Below are 12,576 nucleotides of genomic sequence, written 5' to 3' on the forward strand. Positions count from 1 at the left end.
TAATGTGTTTCCGAAAGGGGCGAAAGTGGTCTGTGCAACCCAAGAGGGGGTTTAGGGGTTGCTTATATAGAATTTGGGAATTTTGAGATTTGGAATAGATGCCATTTCCAAATCTCAAAATTTCTCAGACTTTCTTATGAAATAGTCGGAATCATACAAATGAACTCTGCTTTAAGAATACGAGGGGCGTTCAATAAGTTTTGCAACTTGGGCGTTTGTGTTTACACAAACAATGCCAACTTGTGGCAGGTGTGACACTAGTCATAACATCAGGTTGACACGTGTCATAACAAGTTCCAGACACAACAATAAGTTAGATGTGGTCACAATCATGGATTCTCTCAAACATGAACAACGCGCTGTAATAAAGTTCCTCACATGCTCCAGTTCACAAGTCGAGAATTGCACAGGCCGCCATATGTGAATGTGCATTCGAACAGTTAAATCACCCTACCTAAAGCCCAGCCCCCAGTGACTATTTCCTGTTCCGGCAAATGCAATCTGCCCTACGTGGAAGACGCTTCCAGGATGACGAGGACATAAAGGCTGCCACAGAGGCGTGGTTGGAGGGCCAATCAGAGGATTTCTATAAAAGTGGTATTAAAACTTCAAGGACAAATGGAATAAGTGTATTGAGGTGAATGGGGATTTTATTGAAAAGAAAAAGTTCAAAAGATATTCTGCGACTTGGTCTTATATTGAAGTTGCAAAACTATTGATTATAGAAGGAATTTTGTCGCGTTCATTTAAACATACATAATTGAATTGCTTCCTGTGTTAATGGGGGTGCTGCCTGTAGGGCATCTGCACGCAGGAGGCGTAATTCAAATTGACATATCGTCTTTACTAGCGTCAACAAAATCAGTAAATGCATTATCGTGTCACTGGGGATTCTGGTCCATCGATCACTTGTTTGTCTTGTTTGTTTACAGGCCGCTGTCGCATGGCAGCAGTACTGCAGCGGCGGCGCCAGGCAATAAATACTTACCCTTATTTATGCACATTGTGTAGGGGGCACGGGTGGCCCAGTCGTCTAAGGCGCCGCGATTCGCTGTGCAGAGTTGCGTCCCTTGGGCACGCCAGAAACCTATGAATGTGGGTTCGAATCCCGGTTCGCCCCGATTATGTTTCTAGGTGGGTCAGCACCATACCCGTGCTCGTGGGTTTCACCGAAGTGGTAACCGTCTGAGACTTGCATCACTTCGGGCTTTCCCCCCACATTAAGCTGACACGCCGCGATATAACTGGATTAATGTTAAAAGCGGCGTTAAACCCAACTCACTCACTCACTATGCACATTGTGTGAATAGCTGGTGCTACCGGTAAGCCAGGAGGACATGCTTACACAATTCGCGAACACCTGATGTCATCACTGATTTTTAGTGGTCCATTTCATATGGATTTCAAAGCTATTAGCCTGTAAGCCACATAGAATCTATTTCGGCGGATAATCATGACTGGTTATGACGTTATATATTTTCATTGACATTATCTTCCCGATGTGGAATAATGAGGACATTAATACCATCTACAAATGCATATATGTGTCTCCCTACTTCCAGTTTCATTGGTTCTTTCAAGGTTAAATGTTTTGTCCTACAAAAAATGGTACAGGTAAGCGCCTGTTGTGAAATGAGAACAGGGCATAATCCCCTTTACATGGGCGCATTTATATTAATACTTCCGTTTTCAAGCACTCAAAAATATTAATTTTGTATATCTGAGTTAGTCTGGGACTATGGTAGTTGGATGAGTGAGCGTTGATTCAAGCCAAAGACATTTTACAAAATTGTCATGATGGCCTGTCAATAATCGAGTCTGGATGAGAAATCAGTGGCGTTGTGTATACTATGAGTAATGGCATACACTGTCGTTGTACGATGACGCAATCGACCAACAGGCTGAGCCTGATTTCCCAAACCAATTTAGTCCCCTGTTTGGAAGACGCAATGTTTATCTCTTCATAAAATATACATGTTTTGCGATGGGTGAAGTGTAATTATCGTATCGCATATGGAAGTACGTAGCAGAGGATCGATTCTATGAAAGGAATATTTTTAACATTTGTAGATTGAAAAAAATGCTGTAAATTCTATGTACAATCTTGACATTATTAAAAGTCTTCACACAAGTGTCTGAATCAATCACTATCCGGATAACCGGGTTTCATCTAGTAGACCCATATGTCTCAGAATTAACACAGAAATCATGTTTTATCATACAAAAGCTACTTTATTCACAACAACAACAATAATGATGATAATAATACAAATAATAAAAAATTTATAAATATTTTAAAAATCAGTTTAATAGTGTCACATGTACATGTATGTTTATGCTTAAGAATCGCGAATTTGTAAGCCATGCAACATGGGAAAAGGCCTCGTTTTGTTCAGTTTCTGTACATAAGCCTAAGGCCAAATATATTGTGGTTGTGCCAAAGTTTGCACAAGGGAAAGGTAACAATGGCTATGTCAGTGGGTACTTGTAGTTCCCTAGACAACCAGGGTATAGGTACGGCAATAGTCGAATATTTTTGCTTGGATATTTACACGCATGTTGGTTTATTCAAAATACATTTCATTCGGTTTTACGTGACCAACTATATACAAAAAAGTACTCTTTGCTACAAAGAGGGTCAGTGGGGTAGTTTATTATGAGGACCGGGTTTGATTATTGGTTGGAATATTGCAAAAAGCGGCGTAAAACAATAATCACCTACTCATTCTTTGCTGCAACGACATAATACCAATACATATCACCTTTAGAGGTGAGGCGAAATGGAGTTTAACGTCGCGTCCAAGATTATTGCACTAATATAGCGACGTACATGCACGTGTGTGTGTGTGGCTGCCTGTACTAGTACGGACTAATGCCGATTTTATAGTGCTAGCCGACTGAGATCACGTTCCGCAGTTTATCACGAATATTCCACTCATACACAGTAAACTGACTCCGAGCCACCCGGTCCTTGTTTTAGCCCCTTAATGCCAAGTGCCAGGCAGGGTAACATCAAGTACCATCTTTATACGTCTTTTGGTAAGACGCGGCCGGGGATCGAATCCCCCGATCGACCTCACTCCGGGAGACGCTCTACCACTAGACCACGCAGCCGGTCTATCACCTTTAGAATAATTACAATGACTAATGACAACAATAATAATAATGCTTATGATGTGCTAAGATTAACGCAACAAAGCATTTACTGTGTGGCTGAGTCGTCAAATAAAAATGGTTTTATTCTTGATTTGAAGATATCAAGTGATGGGACATTCCATTTCTGAGCAGCAGTAACTCCAAAAGTTTTAAAACCAAAGGATTTTATTTTCCATGTGGTAATGACAAGTTTGTCACCAGACAGCAATTTCCGAGATGGCTGGTACACATGGACACGTTCTTGAGATAAGATGCAACTTGACGTCAATTCTCATTGCAAGATCGAAACACTGGGAATATGTCTGTTCTTACGTTTGACTTCATTACAATCCTTGCCGCACTGTTTGGGATTTTCTGGAGCATGATAATGTTATCCTTGGATATTCACACCAGAAGATTGGACGAAACTGAATTTGCTACACGCCAATTGCACCTAAAGCAAACGTAAAATGTGCGTCTTGTTCCCTCTCATCCTCAACGGCTTCCGGGAATGCTTGAAAGTCACTCTCGATGACCTGTAGACGTTTCTTGTGTCTGCAAAATGACAACAAGTAATCAGTCAGTCATATTTCGTTACTTGTTGCCGGGCGTTATAAAAGCGAATGTATTTTGGTCAATCTATACACAACAAAAAGACATAAGTACCTCTTAATGCATATGATTATCAAACACGACACTGCCAAAACAGCAAACAGGACAAAGCCGGATATCAGCCAAACCGCCAAACTTTGACCTGTGAAAAAGAAGGTGTGATTATACAAATATATCATGGGAATCGCAGGATACAACTTGTATTAAGGGATTCTTCACAAACGTGTACAAATTGCTGCTTATTTTACCAGAACGGCAAATACAAACATGTGCTTGTATGACTTTAGACGTTGAACATGAGGTAGGAACAAACACAACCGTCATCTATCAAATGATTTCGCTGTAATTGAATACATACCTGATGAGTCGTCATTGAGATTCACTTTCGAACAATTGTTAAAGTTCAGAGTACAGAATTGCTGCACGCATTCGAAGCTACAGGAGCTCTCCTTCAGGGTTTCTTTAATTATATCAATACAGACTGAAATATTCTCAGTTTTACGTGCCAAGCATGCAGAATGTTCTTTAAAAACAATCTTTTTCATCAGTTCACATTGATTTTCAGTTATGCTGGACTCAAGGCATTCATCAAAACAGTTAGGTTTGGTTGGACGTGTACAGTACGAGTATTGAGTACACACTGAAGTGAACTGATCACACGATATGCATTTTGGTGGACAGAATTCCTGGCATGATATTCCTGTTCGTCCATTCTCACACCCGCTGGAGCATTTTAGTTTCCCGCTTTCGTATTCACACTTTCCATTCAGACAATTTTCATTGCAAACTGAATCACATGTTTCCACAGGGATGGACTTCCCACACTGTTTCGGGCAACTGAAACACTTGTTCAGACTGGGATTGCAGACTTCTGAACACGGCAGACAATTCACATTTGCATCGCTCACCGAGCAAAGGTGTGGTCCTAAAATTAGAAACAATGATACGTTTTGGATATTATGTATACAACAAAGCGTCTTAAATGGTGAGTGATCATGCTTGTCGAAACTATACCTAGCGTCATTATTGAAGGATCACCTAGTTATGCAGAGTGTCAAACATATACCCATACATATACCAACAAGCGTCAATGGGTCCGAGTGTGTTGACACTGTGATCAACAGTTAACGAACAAGTGTTTATGCTTATGTCACACTGCTTTTATGAAACTGGAAAAATTGACACCGACTATTAAAACAATGAAAAGTGCATGATTGAAGGTGATGGAAAAAGCTACCCAAAACACACGCCTGAAATTATTAAAGAAACCAGTGGTTTAGCCCGTATAGGACCAAAAATTAACAAGGAACCGTCAATGTGGGCTTTAAATGGTATAGTCCAGATACAACTGAACAACGCTCTTTGAAGTTGAAGATGCTATGTTTATTGCAAATACTGGTATCTCTAAATAATCCCCTGAATACCGACGCAAATTATACATAGTAAGCAACTACCTATCCAAAAAATTAGAAACACTCGTGGTCAAAACAGTGTTCTGTGTACTTAGCAAAACAATGATATCTATTTTATTGAAATGACACGAAAATATGTATGTTTTACCTTTGCTTTTAATAATGCTTTGCATATAATGTGCCAACAGCTTATCATGTGAAGCATGATATTGAAATGTTGCAATCCTGTTACAGCCGATAACATTTACAATAATATGCAATATGGTATACTGGTATACTATTGGTAAGCCATTGACAAGGGCATAAGAAACCTTTTAGTTAAGATAACCAATAGGACCCAGTGAGTGACAGTCCCCTGGTATAATGTTTCATAATCACATGGCATTAATGGCATCATGCTGGCGAGTACCTGAAAGAGAGCAGGTCCCTTGTCCATCTTTGCACGAAGTACAAACTGCGGTGTGTTGGTCACAGGCTTCACAGTCGTCAGGACAAAATTCTTGACAGTAAGAACCTGTTCGTCCTTTTTGACATCCGACGGAGCATTTCGGATTTGCGGCTATGTATTCACACGCTTTATCAATACACTTGTCACTGCAGACGGACGTACATTCGGATTTTCTGTCACAATGTTTGGGACACTTAAAACATGTGTTGTTCCGCGGATCACAGGTGGAAGTACACGGATGGCAGTGGACACGTGTATCACTGATTGAGCAGTGAGGTGTTCCTGTAGCAAAAGAAACAATAGTTACCTGATAGTTCTTACATTGCATACCAAAGACACTCTTGTGATGTTTTCATCTTAATACTCAATGCTAAATCCCTATGTCCATCCAATTAATCCACTGGCCTCCATCATCTCTATCAGTCTGCTTGTTGACTCTGTGTTCATTAGTCATCCACTGGCTTCCAATTATCTTAATCAGCTCTCTGTGTCCATCATCATTTACTGTATAAACTTTGATGTTAATAAGTATATATACCTATGTTGTTTAGCACTATCCCAAAGAATAACAAACTACCTAAATGAACACCAAATTAAAAATCTTAAACAAAACTGCAAACAATCAAATATCTTCACCCCTAAACTTAAAATACCCAAAATAGACACAACACTAGCTAGCCAAATAAATAAACAAACCGACCCAAACATAGCTAAAACTACCACACTAGCATACATACACGAAAATTGGCCAAATTGGTGTCACATTTACACGGACGGATCCTCAGATCCGACCTCCAAACACACAGGTTTCGGAGTCCATACCACACAACCAACTAAAACCACACAATCCTTCCGACTCCCTAACAACCAATCAATATTCACGGCAGAACTAATGGGCATGGCCTCAGCCCTCCATAATCAAGAATCCAAAAACCACAAAAAAAATCCTAATACTTACCGACTCCCTAAGTGGACTGCAAGCCCTCCAAAACAAAAATACCAAAAACCGACCTAAATTAATAAATCAAATACTTAAAAGCTCCAACGACCTAACTAAGGCAGGCAAACAAATAACCTTCTTGTGGATACCCGCCCACGTAGGAATATACGGTAATGAAAACGCCGATAAAGCAGCTAAACTATCCCTCAAAATCCCAGAAATAAGCTTAAACTTACCCATCTCAAAATCAGAAATTAAAAGTGTAAACAAGCAAAAAATCACCAAAAAATGGCATAACCTATATCTAAACTCAAATAGCCAAATCAAAAAAGTGCTCAGCAAACCACTAACCAAACCAAAAATTCTCCATCCATCCAAAAAAATCGACAGAGTAATCACTAAACTCCAAACAGGACACACCAAGCTAAATAACCACCTAAAAAAATTTAAAAAACACACTACAGGTAACTGCCCACACTGCAAACAACCAGAAACCCCAGAACACGCACTCATCCACTGCACACACTACCTAACACATCGAACCGCATTACAAACCACCCTCAATCTAAACAAGGCTCTAACTCTAGAAGCAATACTAAACCCACAAAATAAACTAGAAAACTTCAAGGCCTTAGGCGTATTCTTAATCAAAACGGAACTAATAAAACGCATCTAAAAACACAATAACTCACCAAATCAAAATCACATAAACAAACAAACATCCACCATACCCAGCTCCCTTAGTTCTCCTCCCCAATCCCATCGGCATCTATTCCAAATCTCAAAATTCCCAAATTCTATATAAGCAACCCCTAAAACCCCCCTCTTGGGTTGCACAGACCACCTTCGCCCCTTTCGGAAACACATTAAATGGCCTGGCCGGGCCCGTGTGCGAAATACGCATCAGTCGGAAAGCGCACGTTAAATCTCCAAAGTAAGTAAGTAAGTAAGTAAGCACTATCCATCACTTGCTTGATAAAGGTGTTAGGATCTACACCGAAACGTCGCACTAGTTGTAATAAAGAAGTTGTTCATCCATAAACTCGTCTTACTTCATCACACAAACTTCTAAATGCCACTAAAAGAAGTTAATACTCATTTGTTTGCATGAGTTAAAGCAAAATTGTATTTTGACCCCATCATGTTACATCCAGCTTGGTGATATTACAATTATCTTTCACTGTTTATTTCAACCTGACAGAAAGAAGTTGGGTTGCCTACTGTCCATTCAGTGAACAACATGGGGAAAAGTATTTGAAAGAACCACCCGGTGTTTAATTTATAAAGGTAGATTACTACAACAATTGATACACCAGTGCTTGCTTCATAAATTTCCCGTTTCCTGGCTTGCAATTACGTCACTTAAGGTGTGCAGTTTAATGTCCGCACATATACTGAACAACAAAAGTTCCCGTGACATTGAATAAGATTTAATGCAAAGTTATGTTTTTTTACCAAATCTGAAACAATTTCGGTTTGCAACAGATAAAAGACTCCCGGAAGTGTTCAAATGGTTTAATTTGCCATACTGACTTCAGAAAAATGCGTGATTTCATAAAAAAAACATGAACATGCCGAAATGTCTAGTGTTTAAAGCGTTCACTCGTCCCGCCGAAGACCCGTGTTCGATTCCCCACTTAGGCACAATGTGTGAAGCCCATTTCTGGGGTCCTCCGCCGTGATATTGCTAGAATACTGCTAAAAGAGGCGCAATACCATACAAACCCACTCACTGATAAAGTCGAAATCGTACAATAAACGTTTGTATATATTATGATTATGGATAGTGTCTTGTCGCCTTTATTTCAGTGTATGTGTGTAACTTATGTCGTGTTTTCGCTAACTACCTGAAAGGTATGTGAATAACACTTAAAACGTTATTACTATTGCCCGTAACCGAAACAAACATGTCTCCCAACACAGATGTAAACACCAAATCTTCTAATAACTTCCCTGTTAAGCTGTATACAGTTTTGTCATTATTGTGTATGTCGTTAACCTACATGTGACAATGCAGTTAGACAGAATCTTCGTCCTGTCGGTGTACATGCTACTGGGTGTATATGAAACCAATGATTGAATAGCAAACGCGGAAGTTCGGTACAGGCACAGCCATTGTCAACACAAAACTGAGTATCTTATTTAATTATAATTTGTTATTACATTTTGTTACATTTAATATATATATATTTTTGGACCCACGACGCTACATACACAAGTCATCCAGCATGTCTAACTTGCGACGAGTTTATGTTTCAGCATTATCAGGAACAGATTATTTAATCAAAATATAAAACTTCAACGCCAGATTGACGTCTCGATTATCTGCCGATACAGATTCCGGAAATAGAAAATTATACGAATGTGTCACTGAAAATAATTGATGGCACCAGGTGTCAACGAGGTGGGTTTGCCTGTCTTCCTCACCATCCCCACAATCTGAAAAAATGCCAGGATCCCCAACTCAATTATATGAAATGGTTGGCCGCCTATATTTTGTTGAAAATTGAATATTAAACGTTTTACATGTACATTGTATGTTCACCCATATCCACTTAATAGCTTGACACATAACATAACATTCCATGTCCTTCAGCTGAAATGTGAGCTGATCCCTACGGTGCAACAAATGTAAGACGTGTTACATCGAGGGACTCTGCAGATGATGCTTTTCAAAACAAAAAGAACTTATATCTCACTCAGTATTACGATAGAGCGGATTGATGGCATTTATCCATTCATTATCACAGCAAGTATTAAAGGTTGTATATGATCAGCCTTGGCAAATTGCATTTATAAACACTACAATTTTTTCACATAATTTTCACCTTGCCTTTTGCGCCCAGTGGAGTCGATCGAGATGGTTTGTTCCCTGGTGTTGACATTTTGTATTGTACACGCGATAATAAACGCTACAATAAACCGCTGTTCATGTCACGACCGTGCCACTCAAATGCTTTAACTATGTTTACAGTTTACACACACGCTGGGGTTAACACCTATTTGTGCATCTTATAGTTAGAGTTGTGGAATAATAGCAACTACAACAAGCCTTTAATACTATTATCAAGTAACGAGGGAGGACAGGACGGAAGGTACAGTAGTTTCCCTCTCACACTCCCATGCATGCTTGAACACCCACTCAAATGAACACTGCTGATCACTTAAAGGTATCCGTTGACAAGGCCAAAGGATTTATTTCCAATAATTACTACTAATTGTACTCATTCATATCTCGCACGGAAAATACAAGAATTCTTACACTCGTTTCGTAAAATCAGTATGACACACATGCTCGTATAATAATCTCTATGTTTGTACTGTTCGGAAAGCAAATAAAGATGTGTCTGCGTCACTGCGCACTAGCCACACCAACGCTATTAACTGACACTTTTAAGTAGCTGCATCTTGTTATGGATGGTGTGTAATTAGGCTATTATTGACTGTATAACACAAATAATGCCTCCGCATTAAGCTAAAACAATCTAAAACAAGTTAATCTTTTAATGTGTTTCCTTGAAAGCAGGTAATGACTTAGAATAGACTTGTCTTAGAGAGGTCACTTTTACTTTTGCTGATCTATCAAGTATTGTGCTTGATTTGTATACACGAAATTGCCGCCAGTATTAATCAAAATAAACATTGGTTATAAAACGTAGCGTATGTCAAAGAAAAACCAAGTTCCCCCACGATCTTGTACAGTAACTGCATTCCGCCAAAACTGCTACCCATTAAGTGTACCACAGGGGGAATCCCTGACCAGCACAAAACACATCGTTATCCCATTTAAAATGTAAATATATTACCAAGTAAAGGAATTTAAAATTGTCAAGGACATCTTTTGTTTAATTACGTATTATTTATTTTCTTCAAGTTTCAAATCTTAATCCTCGGCCATAAGTATATGAAACAGGTTGAATTATGTATAATTGCACGCGGCTTCTTCCGAATTCATTAGGGACGTACATATAAATCTGAGGAAATGGAAATTATTGACATGGAAATGACTTTTTCGTGATGATTAGTGTTGATTGCATTATTGCAACGAGACATCTTCCGGTTTTACATTCACTTTCCGAATTAACTAGCAGAGTGAGTTGGGTTTAACGCCGCTTTTAACAGTATACCAGTTATATCACGGCGTGTAAGCTTAATGTGGGAGGAAAGCCCGAAGTGATGCAGGTCTCAGACGTTTACCATTTCGGTGAAACCCACGGGCACGGGTATGGTGCTGACAAACCTAGAAACATAATCGGGGCGAACCGGGATTCGAACCCACAATCATAGGTTTCTGACGTGCCCAAGGGACGCAACTCTGAACAGCGAATCGCGGCGCCTTAGACGACTGGGCCACCCGTGCCCCCGACACCCATGCAGGAGCATTTACTAAAATAGTTTATGAATACTGAGTTAACATTCTTTATATTTATTAAAGAACAACATAATCTTAATGTAAGTCCCATTGGGGATTTAAACACTGGCTTGTCTGGTTCAAACGCGTTTATGTACAGGCTGCGTCATATAACTGGAATAATGTAGAGTAAAAGACAACATGAACTAAACACATGGAGTAAAAATAATCTTTTACTTAATTAAATCTCAAATAATTCTATTTCTATATCAATAATATGATCGTTGCGAAAACCTATTGAGGGAATTTGTATGGAACTTTTAGCAATATTCCGGCTATGTCAAGGTGGGCATAACACGTGTGTATTCGTCACACATATCGTGATAATTTGATTCACTTTAGTGTTATTGATGACAAACAAATGTTAAAAGATCATATCGAAGTACACTTCAATATTGGACATCAACTTTCCCCTGAACCGAAAATTCATGTTTTCATTTGCGATCGTTTCATAGAAACCTATATTAGATTAATTTAAATGTAGCTCTTAGATGGTGAGGTGAAATTGGGTTTAACGTCGCGTCCAAGATTATTACACTTATATAGCGGCGTGCATGTACGTGTGTGTGTTTCTGTGGCTGCTTGTACTAGTCCGGAATGATGCCGATTTATAGTGCTAGCACACTGAGATACCATGCCGCAGTTTAACATGAATACCCCACTCACACACAGTATACTGACTCCGAGCCGACCAGTCCTTGTTTTAGCCCCTTCATGCCGAGCGTCAGACAGGGTAACAACAAGTACCATCTTTTAACGTCTTTTGGTATGACGCGGCCGGGGATCGAACTCAGGACCTTCCGCTCTCCGAGTGGACGCTCTACCACTAGATCACGGAGGCGGTGTAACTCTTAAAACTACTATAATAACTTTATAAAATAAATGAGAATTGAAAAAGGTATACTTTTGTCTTGAATGCAGATGTGCAGAATGAAATCACTTAGTGATACATTTCATACATGCACCAATAGACATTATATGAGGTTCTTAATTTATCACTTATCTGTATGCATAGGTTATATCGGAATCATGGCTTTAATGTTACGCCGAGCATGGAAACATTGCCTGTGTCAATTTCATGTTTCACTGGACGCTTGTAATCTTACAGCAGAGGTTGTTCTTACCTGTTATCCATTCAATGAACAAAACGTGGAGAAAAAGTTGAAAGAACAACATGGTGCCTGAGTTATAAAGGCAGACTAATAAAAGTCACTGATACGTCAGTGCGTGTTTCATTCTTTATACTCATTTCCCGTTTCCTTATCTACAATTACGTCAGTTCTATGTCCGCGTGCAGTTGTTACATTATGTACATTAAGCCATTTGTTTTATCTAGTATTAGGTATCACCTCAAACCTCTGACCCCGTCATACCAGAAGACGTTAAAAGATGAAACATTTTGTTACCCTGCCTGGTGCTTGGCATTTAGTGGTTAAATGAGTGACTGATCGACTCGGAATCAGCACAATGTGCAAAAACCCTGCCTCACTTGATAAACATGCCTAAACGGGTGTCATCAGACACTTCATCTAAAAATACCCTGGGGGCACGGTTGGCCCAGTCGTCTTAGGAGCCGTGATTCGCTGTGCAGAGTTGCGTCCCTTGGGCGCGGCAGAAA

The 12,576-nt window shown here is 39.5% G+C and overlaps 1 protein-coding gene across 1 annotated transcript; it reads right to left on the reverse strand.

Moving 5' to 3' along the window:
- Positions 1–2,237: 2,237 nt before the first annotated feature.
- On the reverse strand, positions 2,238–12,165 carry LOC124148138 (cell death abnormality protein 1-like). The gene is made up of 5 exons (XM_046519100.2): positions 12,083–12,165; positions 5,569–5,889; positions 4,106–4,672; positions 3,802–3,889; positions 2,238–3,690 (listed from the first exon to the last, which is right to left on the reverse strand). Exons 1-5 carry the CDS (start codon positions 12,132–12,134, stop codon positions 3,573–3,575), a joined length of 1,146 nt encoding a protein of 381 aa, XP_046375056.2. The 5' UTR covers positions 12,135–12,165; the 3' UTR covers positions 2,238–3,572.
- Between the last annotated feature and the right edge of the window lie 411 nt (positions 12,166–12,576).

The sequence above is a fragment of the Haliotis rufescens genome, unplaced genomic scaffold, assembly GCF_023055435.1.
Source record: "Haliotis rufescens isolate VD_foot unplaced genomic scaffold, xgHalRufe1.0.p SCAF_7, whole genome shotgun sequence".
NCBI lineage: Eukaryota > Metazoa > Mollusca > Gastropoda > Lepetellida > Haliotidae > Haliotis > Haliotis rufescens.

Bases quoted from the DNA above. Each gene is read 5' to 3' on its own strand.
- LOC124148138 (XM_046519100.2), bottom strand. From the start codon at position 12,134: ATGTTGTTCTTTCAACTTTTTCTCCACGTTTTGTTCATTGAATGGATA. The intron at 5,890-12,082 runs GTAAGAACAACC...CTTTTGCTACAG, and splicing joins GTTCATTGAATGGATAACAG to GAACACCTCACTGCTCAATC. The intron at 3,691-3,801 runs GTACTTATGTCT...GTCATTTTGCAG, and splicing joins ATAATCATATGCATTAAGAG to ACACAAGAAACGTCTACAGG.